We start from the raw sequence: 16,340 nt of genomic DNA, 5'->3' as shown, positions 1-16,340 counted from the left end.
AGCAAATGTAAATTGTGGTCAATGCTGATACTGTTAACATTAACACCGATAATGTTGATAACTGAGTTTAAGTTTGGAAAATCATAACTAAAATATTTAAAAAAGAAGGGATGTAGGCAGAAGGCAGGTAACTATCGGCCAGTTAGCTTAACGTCTGTAGTCGGGAAAATGCTTGAAGCTGTCATTAAGGATAAAATAGTGAGACATTTAGAATGAAGGGGTTCCATCAGGCAGACGCAGCATGGATTCAGGAAGGGCAGGTCTTGTTTGACAAACTTGCTGGAGTTCTTTGAGGATATAATGGGTGGGGTAGATGGAGGGGAACAGGTTGATGTTGTGTATTTGGATTTCCAGAAGGCGTTTGATAAGGTGCAACATGAAACTTATCAATAAAAAACAGATGAATGGAGTTGGGGAAGTATATTGGCAGGGATTGAGGATTGGTTCACTGACAGAAGGCAGAGAGTCGGGATAAATGGGTGTTTTTCTGATTGGCAGACAGTGGTAAGTGGGTGCTGCAGGGGTCGGAGCTGGGTCCAGAGCTGTTCACCATTTACATCGATGATTTGGAAGAGGGGACAGAGTGTAGTGTAGCCAAGTTTGCAGATGATACTAAACTGAGTGGAAAAGCAAATTGTACAGAGGCTGTGGAGAGGCTACAAAGGTCTGGTAGATGGAGTCCAATGTTAGTAAATGCGAGGTCATCACTTTGGTAGGAAAAATAGAAGAGCGGATTATTATTTAAATGACGTTAAACTGCAGGCTGCTGTGGTGCAGAAGGACTTGGGAGGGCTTGTGCATGAATGGCAAAAAGTTGGGTTGCAGGTACAGCAGGTTATTAAGAAGGCAAATGGAATGTTAGCCTTCATCACTAGAGGAATTGAATTCAAGAGCAGGGAGGTTATGCTGCAACTGTACAAGGTCCTGGTGAGGCCGCAACTGGAGAGAACTGTGTACAGTTCTGGTCTCCATACTTGAGGATGGAGATACTGGCCTTGGAGGCCGTCCAGAGGAGGTTCACCAGGTTGATCCCGGAAATGAGGGGGTTGACCTACAAGGATAGACTAAATCGTCTGGGATTAGACTCACTCAAATTCAGAAGAATGAGAGGAGATCTTATAGAAACATATAAAATTATGAAAGGGATTGATAAGATAGAGACAGGAAAATTGTTTTCACTGGTAGGTGTGACCAGAACTAGGGTACACAGCCTCAAGATTCAGGGAAGTAGATTTAAGATGGAGATGAGGAAAAACTGTTTTTCCCAGAGTCGTGAATCTGTAGATTTCTCTACCCAGGGAAGCGGTTGAGGCAACTTCATTAAATGTATTGAAGGTTCAGTTAGATACATTTTTACATTAAAAACGGAATTAATGGATATGGGGAAAAGGCAGGTGGATGGAGTTGATTCAATTATGAGATTGAATGGCGGAGCAGGCTCGTTAGGCGGGATGGCCAACTCTTGCTCCTATATCTTACGTTCTTATGTCTATCCGGGTCAGTAGCATCATCATGACAAGCACCGTCACGCTGAGCACTGGCGCACCTCAGGGCTGCGCGCTCAGCCTGCTCCTGTTCCCACGACTGCATCGCCAGATCCAGCTCCAAAAGGGTCATCAAGTTTCCAGACGACACAACAGTCGTTGGTCTCACAAGCAACAACAATGAGTCTCAATGCAGAGAAAAGGTGGAAAATCTCGTGAAATGGTGTGAGGAACAACCTGAGTCTCAACGTGGACAAGACGAAGAGATGATCGTAGACTCATGAGGACCAGAAACGACCACCCTCTACTACATCTCTGTCGTGGAGAAAGTGGAGAGCACCAAGTTCTTTGTTCACTTATCTAGTGACCTATTATGGACACTCAACATCTCCTCACTTGTCAGGATGACTGTACTTCCTGAGAAGACTGAAGTGCGCAAGGCTACCGGCCACCATCATGTCAACCTACTGCAGGAGCTCTATCGAGTGTGTTCAAGTGTTCTAACTGGCTGCATCAGTGTTAGTACGGTTGCTGCAGAGAAATGGATCGGAGGTCAATCCACAGGACCATTAGAGTGGCAGAGAGGATCACTTGAGTCTCCCTCTCTTCCCCCCAACCCACATCAATGTGATCTACCAGGATCGTTGTCTGAAGAGGACCCCTTCCACCCTGCACACAGCATCTTCCAGCTGCTCCTGTCGGAGAAGAGATACAGAAGGATCAGAGCCAGCACCACCAGGCTGAGGAACAGCTTCTTCTCATGAGCAGTGAGAATGGTGAACGACCATAGGAGCTTCTCACACTGCTAATCCGAGACGCTCCGATTCATGAAACAATATTTATTGTTTTACTTGTATTTATTAATACTTTTCTTCCATATGAAAAGCGAAGAGTCAGCAGATAGGAGGGAGATTAAAAACGTGGCTGAATGGTGCACCCACAACAACCTTGCACTCAATGTCACCAAAACTTCAGGAAAGGAAAGCCAGAAGTGTACAATCCAGATCAGAGGTGGAGAAGGTGACCAAATTTTTCTTGGGAGTCATTTTCTTGGAGGATCTTTCCTGGACCCAAAACAGTAATGGCATCATGAAGAAAGCACGACAATGCCTCTGCTTCCTCAGGAGTTTGCGAAGGTTCAGTATGACATCGGAAACCCTGGCAAATTTCTACAGAGGTGTGGTTGAAAGTGTGCTAACCAGCTGCATCATGGTCTGGTATGGGGACACCAGTACCCCTGAGCGTAAAGCCCTGCAAAAGGTCGTGGACACAGCCCAGGACATCACAGGCAAAATCCTCCCCACCATTGAGAACATCTACATGGAACGCTGCCGTCGGAGACCAGTAGCAATCATCAAGGATCCACACCACCCAGCACACGCTCTGTTCTCGCTGCTTCCATTAGGAAAGAGGTATCGGTGCCATAAGACTCGCACCACTAGGTTCAGGAACAGCTGCTCCCCCTCCAACAGACTCAATCAGGGACTCAGTCAGAGGACTAGTGCGCTTTATAGATTGTCTTTGTTCTCTCTGAATTGCAGTCAGTTTGTTTACATTCATTATCTGCTTACAGTTCTTTATTGGTTTACATGTGTATGTTGTGTAGTTTTTTTTACACTACCAATAAGAGGTAATTCTGCCTTGCCCGCAGGTCGAAGGTCGCAAGAGGATATAGGTGTGGCGTGTACAAACAATAAATCTGAAATCTGAGATCTGTCTGTAATGTGTGTTATGTCTGGTTGTGTGTCTGTGTGTTTTGCACTGAGGACTGGAGAACAGTGTTTCCTCTGGTTGTTCTTGTACAATCAGATGACAAAAAACTTGACTTGTAATCACCTCCTTCCGACAGCATGGAGAGCAGAGCTGCAGACAATATCCCAACCATGTGTGCACACGTGAAACACAATCTGCTGGAGGAAAACAGTGGGGGGAACAACATCAATGGGAAATAGGAATGCTCGCCACTTTGGCTGAACGACTGGTTTTCATCAACACATTGAATCTATAAGAGACACAGTAATTCAGTGATGAAGGGCTCAAGTCCAAAATGTTGGTTCTGTATCTGTATCTTTGAGACACTGTTTGACCTGCTGAATTTCTCCAGCATTTTGTGTTTTTGCACTGGAGCATGTCCAACTCTGCACTCAGTCGCCTGGCAGGTGAAGGCCAGTGCACTACCCCAGCCCCTCCACCACCGGCCCCTCCTCTATCGACTCTTCCTGGGCGGCCACACAGCTAACGATGACCCTGCACTGACACCTTCTCAGGGAATTGGGATCAGCTTGGAGGATGGAAGAGATGGCAGATGCTATACTTGAGAGCAAAATAAACCTGCTGGGATGACTAGAGCTGGGCAACATCTGTAGGGTATATCCCTGATCCGCATCCCTGACCCCACATCCCTGATCCACATCCCTGACACCAAGACCCTGACCCCACATCCCCGATACCACGTCTGGCCTCATGTCCCTGACCCGCCCGTCCCTGACCCGACTCCGCATCCCTGATCCGCATCCCTGACACCAAGACCCTGACCCCACATCTCTGATACCGTGTCTGACCTCATGACCCTGACCCCTGTCCCTGACTCTGCATCCCTGACACCAAGACCCTGATCCCACATCCCTGACCCCGCATCCCTGATACCGTGTCTGACTTCATGTCCCTGACCCCCCCCAGACACTGACCCCTGTCCCTGACTCCGCATCCCTGACCCTGAATCCCTGACATCATGTCCCTGACCCCACGTCCCTGACCCTCATCCTTAACCCCACGTCCCTGACCTCGTGTCCTTGACCCCTGTCCCTAACCACACATACCTGACCGTGTCCATGACCCTGCGTCGCTGACCTCACGTCCCTGATCCTTTTTTACTGACCCCTGACCCCAAGGGCACCACTGAACCCACTGGACCTTCCTGGGGCAGGGCCAGGAGTCACCGTCACGTCCGGTGCCCTTCTGGGGCGGGAACAGGTGCTAGTCGTCACATCCGGGAGTCCTTCTGGGGGCGGGGACAGATGGTGGGCGTCACATCCGTGTTGCATCCTGGGCAGATGCCACGGTTTACGTTCGCTGACCCCGCGCAGTCGCAGTCGCAATGTGGCGGAGATCGGAGGTGAGGAGCTGTTGCGGGGACGGGAACGGGGCGTTTCCTCCCCCCTCACCAAACAGGTCTTGTCACTGACCCCCCCCACCCCCCAATCCAGGCGCGGGGTCCGAGCTGGGCTGAAAGAAATCCCTCGCGGGGGGCGGGGAGTGAGGGAGCCACACTGAGGGGGGTGGGACTGAGGGAGCCTCACACTGAGGGGGGTGGGACCGAGGGAGCCTCACACTGAGGGGGGTGGGACTGAGGGAGCCTCACACTGAGGGGGTGGGACTGAGGGAGCCTCACACTGAGGGGGGTGGGACTGAGGGAGCCTCACACTGAGGGGGGTGGGACTGAGGGAGCCTCACACTGAGGGGGGGGTGGGGCTGAGGGAGCCTCACACTGTGGGGTGGAACTGAGGGAGCCTCACACTGAGGGGGTGGGACTGAGGGAGCCTCACACTGAGGGGGGTGGGACTGAGGGAGCCTCACACTGAGGGGGGTGGGACTGAGGGAGCCTCACACTGAGGGGGGTGGGACTGAGGGAGCCTCACACTGAGGGGGGTGGGACTGAGGGAGCCTCACACTGAGGGGGGTGGGACAGAGGGAGCCTCACACTGAGGGGGGTGGGACTGAGGGAGCCTCACACTGAGGGGGGTGGGACTGAGGGAGCCTCACACTGGGGGTGGGGCTGAGGGAGCCTCACACTGTGGGGTGGAACTGAGGGAGCCTCACACTGAGGGGGTGGGACTGAGGGAGCCTCACACTGAGGGGGTGGGACTGAGGGAGCCTCACACTGAGGGGGTTGGGACTGAGGGAGCCTCACACTGAGGGGGTTGGGACTGAGGGAGCCTCACTGAGGGGGTGGGACTGTGGGAGCCTCACTGAGGGGGGTAGGACTGAGGGAGCCTCACACAGAGGGGGGTGGGACTGAGGGAGCCTCACACTGAGGGGGGTGGGACTGAGGGAGCCTCACACTGAGGGGGGTGGGACTGAGGGAGCCTCACACTGAGGGGGGTGGGACTGAGGGAGCCTCACACTGAGGGGGGTGGGACTGAGTGAGCCTCACACTGAGGGGGGTGGGACTGAGGGAGCCTCACACTGAGGGGGGTGGGAGAGGGAGCCTCACACAGGGGGGTGGGACTGAGAGAGCCTCACACTGAGGGGGGTGGGACTGAGGGAGCCTCACACTGAGGGGGGGTGGGACTGAGGGAGCCTCACACTGAGGGGGGGTGGGACTGAGGGAGCCTCACACTGAGGGGGGGGTGGGACTGAGGGAGCCTCACACTGAGGGGGTGGGACTGAGGGAGCCTCACACTGAGGGGGGGGTGGGACTGAGGGAGCCTCACACTGAGGGGGTGGGACTGAGGGAGCCTCACACTGGGGGTGGGACTGAGGGAGCCTCACACTGAGGGGGGTGGGACTGAGGGAGCCTCACACTGAGGGGGGTGGGACTGAGGGAGCCTCACACTGAGGGGGGTGGGACTGAGGGAGCCTCACACTGAGGGGGGTGGGACTGAGGGAGCCTCACACTGAGGGGGGTGGGACTGAGGGAGCCTCACACTGAGGGGGTGGGACTGAGGGAGCCTCACACTGAGGGAGGTGGGACTGAGGGAGGTGGGACCGTGGGAGGTGGGACCGAGGGAGGTGGGACCGAGGGAGGTGGGACCGAGGGAGGTGGGACCGAGGGAGGTGGGACCGAGGGAGGTGGGACCGAGGGAGGTGGGACCGAGGGAGGTGGGACCGAGGGAGGTGGGACCGAGGGAGGTGGGACCGAGGGAGGTGGGACCGAGGGAGGTGGGACCGAGGGAGGTGGGACCGAGGGAGGTGGGACCGAGGGAGGTGGGACCGAGGGAGGTGGGACCGAGGGAGGTGGGACCGAGGGAGGTGGGACCGAGGGAGGTGGGACCGAGGGAGGTGGGACCGAGGGAGGTGGGACCGAGGGAGGTGGGACCGAGGGAGGTGGGACCGAGGGAGGTGGGACCGAGGGAGGTGGGACCGAGGGAGGTGGGACCGAGGGAGGTGGGACCGAGGGAGGTGGGACCGAGGGAGGTGGGACCGAGGGAGGCGGGACCGAGGGAGGCGGGACCGAGGGAGGCGGGACCGAGGGAGGCGGGACCGAGGGAGGCGGGACCGAGGGAGGCGGGACCGAGGGAGGCTCACACCGAGGGAGGCGGGACCGAGGGAGGCTCACACCGAGGGAGGCGGGACCGAGGGAGCCTCACACCGAGGGGGTGGGACCGAGGGAGCCTCACACCGAGGGGGTGGGACCGAGGGAGCCTCACACCGAGGGGGTGGGACCGAGGGAGCCTCACACCGAGGGGGTGGGTCCGAGGGAGCCTCACACCGAGGGGGGTGGGTCCGAGGGAGCCTCACACCGAGGGGGGTGGGTCCGAGGGAGCCTCACACCGAGGGGGGTGGGACCGAGGGAGCCTCACACCGAGGGGGGTGGGACCGAGGGAGCCTCACACCGAGGGGGGTGGGACCGAGGGAGCCTCACACCGAGGGGGTGGGACCGAGGGAGCCTCACACCGAGGGGGTGGGACCGAGGGAGCCTCACACCGAGGGGGTGGGACCGAGGGAGCCTCACACCGAGGGGGTGGGACCGAGGGAGCCTCACACCGAGGGGGTGGGACCGAGGGAGCCTCACACCGAGGGGGTGGGACCGAGGGAGCCTCACACCGAGGGGGTGGGACCGAGGGAGCCTCACACCGAGGGGGGTGGGACCGAGGGAGCCTCACACCGAGGGGGGTGGGACCGAGGGAGCCTCACACCGAGGGGGGTGGGACCGAGGGAGCCTCACACCGAGGGGGGTGGGACCGAGGGAGCCTCACACCGAGGGGGGTGGGACCGAGGGAGCCTCACACCGAGGGGGGTGGGACCGAGGGAGCCTCACACCGAGGGGGGTGGGACCGAGGGAGCCTCACACCGAGGGGGGTGGGACCGAGGGAGCCTCACACCGAGGGGGGTGGGACCGAGGGAGCCTCACACCGAGGGGGGTGGGACCGAGGGAGCCTCACACCGAGGGGGGTGGGACCGAGGGAGCCTCACACCGAGGGGGGTGGGACCGAGGGAGCCTCACACCGAGGGGGGTGGGACCGAGGGAGCCTCACACCGAGGGGGGTGGGACCGAGGGAGCCTCACACCGAGGGGGGTGGGACCGAGGGAGCCTCACACCGAGGGGGGTGGGACCGAGGGAGCCTCACACCGAGGGGGGTGGGACCGAGGGAGCCTCACACCGAGGGGGGTGGGACCGAGGGAGCCTCACACCGAGGGGGGTGGGACCGAGGGAGCCTCACACCGAGGGGGGTGGGACCGAGGGAGCCTCACACCGAGGTGAAAGCAGATTTTGGGAACAAAATGCTGGAGTAACTCTTGGCTGGGCAGCAACCATTAGGAGCAGCAGTCAGTCGACGTTTCAGCCCTGAGCCCTTCAGAAACCCAAGTTACAGACCGAACTCAGAAGCTGGTGGGGAGGAGCATGTCCTTACAGGTGATAGGTGAATGTTGATGGCAAGGGGTGGAAAGGAAAGGAGCTGGGATGTGATGTGGGAAGGGCAGATGGCTGAGAAAGACTCCACGTCCCTGACAATTGGAGGAAGGAATAGGGTGGGGGGAGGCAAAAACACAATGCTGGAGAAACTCAGCAGATCACACTGTGTACGTTATACAGCAAAGATAAAGATGCATAACTAACGTTTCAGGATTCAGCTCTTCATCAGAGGTAGAGAGGTGTGGGTGACGGACAAGGGAAGGGGGAGAGAAGCAACAAAAAAGTCAAGAGACGAGTTTCCAGAATTCGAAGGTTGATGTTAGGTTGGAGAAAGCCAAAACGTTTTCCTTACAATTTACGAGTGTCATGGACAGATGTGTCAGGGTGGGTTGGGGTATGTTCCACTGGCAGGTCCTTGCTGTTGCACCGGATAGAGCAAAGGTGCTCAATGAAATGATCTCCCAGCCTGATACCTTGATGGGGGGCCAAAGCCCAAAAATGTTTGCTATGTACCTTTATCTTTTCTATGTAAAGGACACTGTTTGACCTGCTGAGTTTCTCCAGTCTTGTGTTTTTCCTTCAACCACAGTGTCTGCAGATTTTTGTGTTTTATTGCTTGGCGAAGTCTCCTTGATGTAGAGGAGACTGAGGGAGTATGGTTCCATTGGAGATTGCATCTGTCAGACGGGACAGAAAAACTCTGGATCTGTGAGCAGAGCAGGTGCTTTGAAAGAGGAATTTTGAGTCTAAACCCTGCATCAGGACTGAGGAAAGATCTCGAGTACACACACACGAGCAGGTGAGGCAGGGCCCAGTGGGTGATGGTTACTCAGCTGGGGGAGCTCAGTGGGTCAACCCACGGTGGTGGGAGAAAAAAGAGTGGCCACAGGCCAAAACTCCACATCAAACTGGGAAAGACTGACAAGTTCCTGCAGCCGATTGTGTTTGGCTTCAGATAGTCTCCTGGGTGTCTCCAGCGGGTGATCTGTATTTTGGTACAGGAAGCTGGGATGTTATGTTAAAGTTGTATAAGACATTGGTGAGGCCAAATTTGGAGAATTGTGTGCAGTTCTGGTCAGCGAACTACAGAAAAGATACCAATCAGATAGAAAGAGTGCAGAGAAGATTTACTAGGATGTTGTCCGGACTTCAGGACCTGAGTTACAGGGAAAGGTTAAACAGGTTAGGACTTTATTCCCTGGAATGTAGAAGAATGAGGGGAGATTTGATCGAGGTATTTAAAATTATGAGGGGAATAGACAGAGTAAATGTGGGTCGGCTTTTTCCACTGAGGGTGAGTGAGATACAAACCAGGGGACATGGGTTAAGAGTGAAAGGGGAAAAGTTTAAGGGAAACATGAGGGGGAACTTCTTCACACAGAGAGTGGTGGGAGTGTAGAATGAGCTGCCAGCTGAAGTGGTGAATGTGGGCTCAATTTTAATATTTAAGAAGAATTTGGATGGGAGAGGCATGGAGGGCTATGGACTGGGTGGAGGTCAGTGGATTAGGGAAAAAAAGGTGTGGCACAGACTAGAAGGGCGGAAATGGCCTGTTTCTGTGCTATAAGTGATTATATGGTTAATATTCTATGGTTCTCGGTGCTTCAAGGAGGGTAAGGGATGATGGAAAGGTGGAGTGGGGAGGGAATGGGGTGATCGGCAGAGCTGAAAGAGAAAAAAGGCAAATGAAAGCAGGTGGGGGGGAGAATGGGAGGGTGAAGGTCAGGCTGCTGTTGGAGAGTGATAAGCTGTGACTTTTCATCTCTTAGTGAACTGTATCTGAAGTCTATGTTCTGGGTAATAGTACTTTAGAACACAGGACCTTCAAACCTTTTGAGTTTGTGTGTCAACAGCACGTGGCAGAAGGTTGAATCATTCAAGGCAAAGTTCGTGTTGTAATGTGATCTTGTGCAGCAGATGTGGCCCGTCACTGGGATAGTGTGGCAATGCCACAGCTCGGGTGCCGAGTGTATCTCACCCAAGGGACAGGTTTAGTTCCATTTGTTCAGGTGCTCTCTCACATCAGACCTGGGTGTTGTGCATTGGAGAGATGATTGTAAACCTTTTAGGTATTTTGTAGATGATCATTGCATTGAGTTTATTGTCATGCATAGTGTACAATGGACACATGCTCTGAAATTCTTACTTGCTGCAGCTGAACAGGTACTTGAAACTGATAATGATTCAGTTACAAGTAAGTTTACAATATGGGATTCTATGAAAGGCAAATTTAAGAGTTCCAAGTAATAAGTTATACTTCAAAAGTAAAGAATATACGAAAGAGGTGGTCAGTTCGAAAAAGAAATAATGAAATTGGAGAAGGAGATACAATTGCAAAAAAGAGGAGAAAAGAATATTGTTAGAATCAAAAAAATTAAGATTTAATACAGTACAAACTTATAGAATGGAGAGGGATAATAGGTGAAAGGACTCAAAGTATCAGCACGGCAATTAAAGACAGAACAAGTTTCTGTAACAATAACTGCCACTAAGAAAACAACTGGTCAGATTACTTGTAAAACACAGGAGATAAAGGAATTTTATGCCAAACTTTATCATTCAGAATCTTTGAAAGACGATAATAAAATAGAGGAGTATTTGAGACAAGTTAAATGATCTGTGTTGAAAAGTTCAGACTGTCTAATACTTTTTTTGAAATAGAAGTTCATGAGACCCTGATGTCACTACAGAATAACAAAGTGCCAGGTGAAGATTCCACCAGAATTTTATAAAGAATTTAAGGAGTTAGTACCTGTATTAATGGGGGTATTAGACCAAATGATAGAGGTACATGACCTACCAAAATCTTATCTCTTCTTTGGCTTGGCTTCACGGATGAAGATTTATGGAGGGGGTAAAAGTCCAAGTCAGCTGCAGGCTCGTTTGTGGCTGACAAGTTCGATGCGGGACAGGCAGACACGGTTGCAGCGGTTGCAGGGGAAAATTGGTTGGTTGGGTGTTGGGTTTTTCCTCCTTTGCCTTTTGTCAGTGAGGTGGGCTCTGCGGTCTTCAAAGGAGGTTGCTGCCCGCCGAACTGTGAGGCGCAAAGATGCACGGTTTGAGGCGATATCAGCCCACTGGCGGTGGTCAATGTGGCAGGCACCAAGACATTTCTTTAGGCAGTCCTTGTACCTCTTCTTTGGTGCACCTCTGTCACGGTGGCCAGTGGAGAGCTCGCCATATAACATGATCTTGGGAAGGTGATGGTCCTCCATTCTGGAGACGTGACCCACCCACCGCAGCTGGATCTTCAGCAGCGTGGACTCGATGCTGTCGACCTCTGCCATCTCGAGTACTTCGACGTTAGGGATGAAGGCGCTCCAATGAATGTTGAGGATGGAGCAGAGACAATGCTGGTGGAAGCGTTCTAGGAGCCGTAGGTGATGCCGGTAGAGGACCCATGATTCGGAGCCGAACAGGAGTGTGGGTATGACAACGGCTCTGTATACGCTTATCTTTGTGAGGTTTTTCAGTTGGTTGTTTTTCCAGACTCTTTTGTGTAGTCTTCCAAAGGCGCTATTTGCCTTGGCGAGTCTGTTATCTATCTCGTTGTCGATCCTTGCATCTGATGAAATGGTGCAGCCGAGATAGGTAAACTGGTTGACCGTTTTGAGTTTTGTGCGCCCGATGGAGATGTGGGGGGGCTGGTAGTCATGGTGGGGAGCTGGCTGATGGAGGACCTCAGTTTTCTTCAGGCTGACTTCCAGGCCAAACATTTTGGCAGTTTCCGCAAAACAGGACGTCAAGCGCTGAAGAGCTGGCTCTGAATGGGCAACTAAAACGGCATCGTCTGCAAAGAGTAGTTCGCGGACAAGTTTCTCTTGTGTCTTGGTGTGAGCTTGCAGGCGCCTCAGATTGAAGAGACTGCCATCCGTGCGGTACCGGATGTAAACAGCGTCTTCATTGTTGAGGTCTTTCATGGCTTGGTTCAGCATCATGCTGAAGAAGATTGAAAAGAGGGTTGGTGCAAGAACTCAGCCTTGCTTCACGCCATTGTTAATGGAGAAGGGCTCTGAGAGCTCATTGCTGTATCTGACCCGACCTTGTTGGTTTTCGTGCAGTTGGATAATCATGTTGAGGAACTTTGGGGGGCATCCGATGCGCTCTAGTATTTGCCAAAGCCCTTTCCTGCTCACGGTGTCGAAGGCTTTGGTGAGGTCAACAAAGGTGATGTAGAGTCCTTTGTTTTGTTCTCTACACTTTTCTTGGAGCTGTCTGAGGGCAAAGACCATGTCAGTAGTTCCTCTGTTTGCGCGAAAGCCGCACTGTGATTCTGGGAGAATATTCTCGGCGACACTAGGTATTATTCTATTTAGGAGAATCCTAGCGAAGATTTTGCCTGCAATGGAGAGCAGCGTGATTCCCCTGTAGTTTGAGCAGTCTGATTTCTCGCCTTTGTTTTTGTACAGGGTGATGATGGTGGCATCACGAAGGTCCTGAGGCAGTTTTCCTTGGTCCCAACAAAGCTTGAAAAACTCATCTTATAAAACACCATTAATAACAGTGTGATGTGCTATCGAGCAGAAAAGCAGAGTTGGCTGTGAGAGTAGATGGCTCTGAGACTGACCTCGAGGGACCGGATGTAGTTTATATCCTGGAGGGTGATTGGCAGATGACCTGGTGGGACTTGGTCCATTCAGGTTGGCTGATTGACAACTGGCAGGTGTTGCTTTGTCCTCCAGTGCTCTTCCTGCAGGTACAGGTGCACAATCCTTTATCCAGACATCTAAAATCCAGAAAGCTTCAAAAACCGGCATTTTTCCCTGGTGCTGATACAGAGAAGAGAGAGAGAGAGAGAGACAGCAGTGTGACTAGGTTAGGCGGGGGGAGGCGGGGTGCAGAGACGGCAGCGCGACTTGGGCAGGCAGGGGGGAGGAGAGAGAGAGACGGCAGCATGACTCGGGAGGGAGACAACAGCGCGACTTAGTCGGGCGGAGGGGTGACGGCAGCACAACTCGGACAGGTGGGAGGAGATGGCAGCACTACTCGGGCGGGCTGGGGGGAGGAGAGAGAGAAGGCAGCACGACTTGGGTTGGCGGGGTGGGGGGAGGAGAGATAGATGGCAGCACAATTCAGGTGGGCTTAAATCTGGGGCAGCTTGCTTTTGTTCTGAAATCTGGAAGAATCCAAAATTCGGAACACACTGTCCCTCAAAGGTTCCGGATAAAGGATTGCCCCCTGCAGTAGGCTAGTGGTGTATCACCACAAACAGTAATTCTGAAGAAAGGAAAGGATTATTTACAATCTTCTTCATACAGACCTATATCATTATTGAATATGGATTATAAAATTTTATCAAAATTATTAGCTAATCGATTAGTTGAAATTTTACCAAAATTAATAAATATAGATCAAACTGGTTTTATTAAAAATAGAAGAGTTGCAGATAATATAGTTTAAGTTTTATAAATATAGCACAAAATAGAAAGATTCCAACGGTAGTGGTTGTGTTTGATGCAGAGAAAGCATTTGATAGATTGGAATGGGATTTTTTGTTTAAAACACTTAATGCTTTTGGGATTCCAAATACTTTTGTAAATTGGATAAAAGCGTATGATCAGCCAATGTCTATGAATAGACAAATGTTTTTTGTTAGAAAGGTCTTCAAGACAAGGTTGCCCATTGTCACTCTTTTTTATTTGCATTAGTAATAGAGCTATTATCAGAAATAATTAGAATTGATAAAGAAATCAAAGGATTTGAGATAAGTAATAAAGAATATAAAATTAGTTTGTTTGCAGCCAATGATATAGTATATTTAACAAGACCAGAAATATCATTAAATAAGCTGAATATGAGATTAAAACAATATGGATTAGTATCGGGTTGATAAAAGTGAGGTGATGCTTATGGTGGATATGGATTATTTACAATGTAAAAGATCGACAAAATTTAATTGGCAAAATGTTGCAATTAAATATCTAGGAATAAGAATTAATAGAAATAGAAATAATTTATTTAAGCTAAATTATTCACCATTATTGAAAAAGATAGAAGAAGATGGAAAGATTTACCAGTAACGTGAATAGGACGGGTGAATTGTATTAAGATGAATATTTTTCTGAGAATACAATATTTATTTCAATTGTTACCCATTCATGTGCCAGAATTATTTTTTTGGGGTTTGAATAAAATTTCCAAGAATTTATTTGGAGAGGTAAAATGTCAAGAGTTGGTCTTAAAATTAACATGGAAATTTGATCAGGGAGGACTAAGATTACCGAATTTTAAAAATTATTATAAAACAGCTCAATTGAGATTTTTGTCCTCCTGTTATATGGGTGAGAAAACAGCTTGGATTCAGATTGAAATGAATAAAATTGGAGAAACTATCCCAGAACAAATTTTGTATAAATGGAATAGTGAACTGTTTAAAGGAAAAATGGAAGTACCAATTTTAAAACATGTATTGAAAATATGGAATGCAATTCATATGGAGAAAGGGATTTAAAATGATCAGTTACCTCAAATGTTGTTAAAAACAAAATCAACTTATTCCTTTCACTTTGAGTAATTCTTTATTTGATCATTGGTATAGTAAAGGTATACAGAGGATAAAAAATTGTTTTTAGGATCTTTATTTTTAACTTTTGAGCAATTAAAAGATAAATATAATAGACAAAATAATATAATTTTTGCATATTACCAATTAAAATCGTACTTAAAAAAAAAAAAAAAAATTGGGAACAGATTTGAGACTCCCAGAACAAAGTCAATTTGAATGTATACAGGGTACACGATCCTTTATCCGGACATCTAAAATCCAGAAAGCTCCAAAATCCAGCAAGTGGGGACTGGTGGTTGCGGGTGGCGGCCGGGGGAGACTGCCGGGCGGCCGGGGGACCGGCGGCCAGGTAGCTGAGGTTGGGGGAGGCGACTGGAAGGGGTTGGGGGTGGATACGGCAGCACAATTCGAGTGGGCTTTTCAAAATCCGGAAGAATTCGGAATATACTGTCCCCAATCGTGTACCTGTAGTAACAGATGCACTTATTATTAAGAAACTTATTACTAATATATATATAAAATTACTAGAAACTATAAGGAAAAAATTACGATGGGAGAAAGATTTAAATATACAAATTCAAGAGGAAATATGGTCAAAATTATGTCAAGAGAGTGTTACAAATACAGTTAATGCCAGATATCAAATGGTTCAATATAGTTTTCTTCATCAATTATACTCACATAAATTAAATGGACTGGATTCTAATTATTCGGATAAGTGTTTTCGATGTACCAAGGAAATAGGGATTTTTTTTACATTCACTATGTTCCTGTGAAAAAGTAGAAAGATACAAAAAGATCCAAGAATATTTTTACTTGGGAATATATAGGAAAAACTGAAATTTGACAAATATCAAGAAATGTATAGCAGTAACATGGAAAATATGGTACTATTAGGCAGATGGCATATTGAAATGCCAAATTGTATCCCTTTAGAAAAAAATTACATATAGTTTAAGAAATCAAGTTGAAAACTTTTATAAAATTTGGAAACCATATATGGATTTTATGAATGAAATTCCATCCACCTTCTCCATCTTACCCACCCCTCAATGAATATTATATACGTAGGTGTTCTTTTTTTCTTTCTTCTTTCTTTTGGAAGGGAGGGGATTGGGGGAGAAAAATTTTAATATCATTTTGTATGACAAAAATTACTGTATTATTCAATTATTCTTTTTTGTATTGATACAAATGATAAATAAAATTTTCCAAATAAATAATTAAAATCGAACCTGGATCGACCATTTTGGCCAGAAGCTCATTCCACACTCCCACCACCCTCTGAGTGAAGAAATTCCCCCTCATGTTTTCCCTAAACCTTTCCCCCTTTATACTCAGTCCATGTCCTCTTGTTAAATTTCCCCCCACTCTCAATGGAAAAAGCCTGTCCACATTGACTCCATCTGTCCCCCTCATAATTTTAAATACCTCTATCAAATCACCCCCTTCCCTGTAACCCAACCCACCAATTTTCCCTTGCAACCGCTGCAACCGTGTCTGCCTGTCCCGCATCGGACTTGACAGCCACAAACAAGCCTGCAGCTGACATGGACATTACCCCTCCATAAATCTTCGTCCGCGAAGCCAAGCCAAAGAAGAAGAAGAAAGAAGTAACTGAAACTCAGGCAACATTCTTGTAAATCTCTGCACTCTCTCTATTCTGTTTATATCCTTCCTATAATTTGGTGACCAAAATTGCACACAATATTCCAAATTGTAACCCCTGGGTTTATTGTCACTGGAGTTTAGGAGATTGAGGGGTTACCTTATG

At 49.6% G+C, this 16,340-nt stretch overlaps 1 protein-coding gene across 3 annotated transcripts in view; it reads left to right on the top strand.

The window, feature by feature from the left end:
• Positions 1-4,510: 4,510 nt before the first annotated feature.
• Positions 4,511-16,340, top strand: part of acadm (acyl-CoA dehydrogenase medium chain) — a 55,696-nt gene continuing 43,866 nt past the window's right edge. For 2 of the 3 annotated variants that reach the window (XM_069939406.1, XM_069939405.1), the window contains exon 1: positions 4,511-4,599. In XM_069939406.1, the coding sequence (XP_069795507.1) occupies positions 4,582-4,599 (18 nt within the window). In that variant the 5' untranslated portion in view covers positions 4,511-4,581. Of the gene's footprint in view, positions 4,600-8,675; positions 8,861-16,340 lie in introns of those variants that run through there. The other variant, XM_069939407.1, reaches the window with a different exon arrangement.

This window comes from Narcine bancroftii, chromosome 5 (genome assembly GCF_036971445.1).
Source record: "Narcine bancroftii isolate sNarBan1 chromosome 5, sNarBan1.hap1, whole genome shotgun sequence".
In the NCBI taxonomy this organism is placed as follows: domain Eukaryota; kingdom Metazoa; phylum Chordata; class Chondrichthyes; order Torpediniformes; family Narcinidae; genus Narcine; species Narcine bancroftii.
This window is presented reverse-complemented; position numbering and strand designations above follow the sequence as displayed.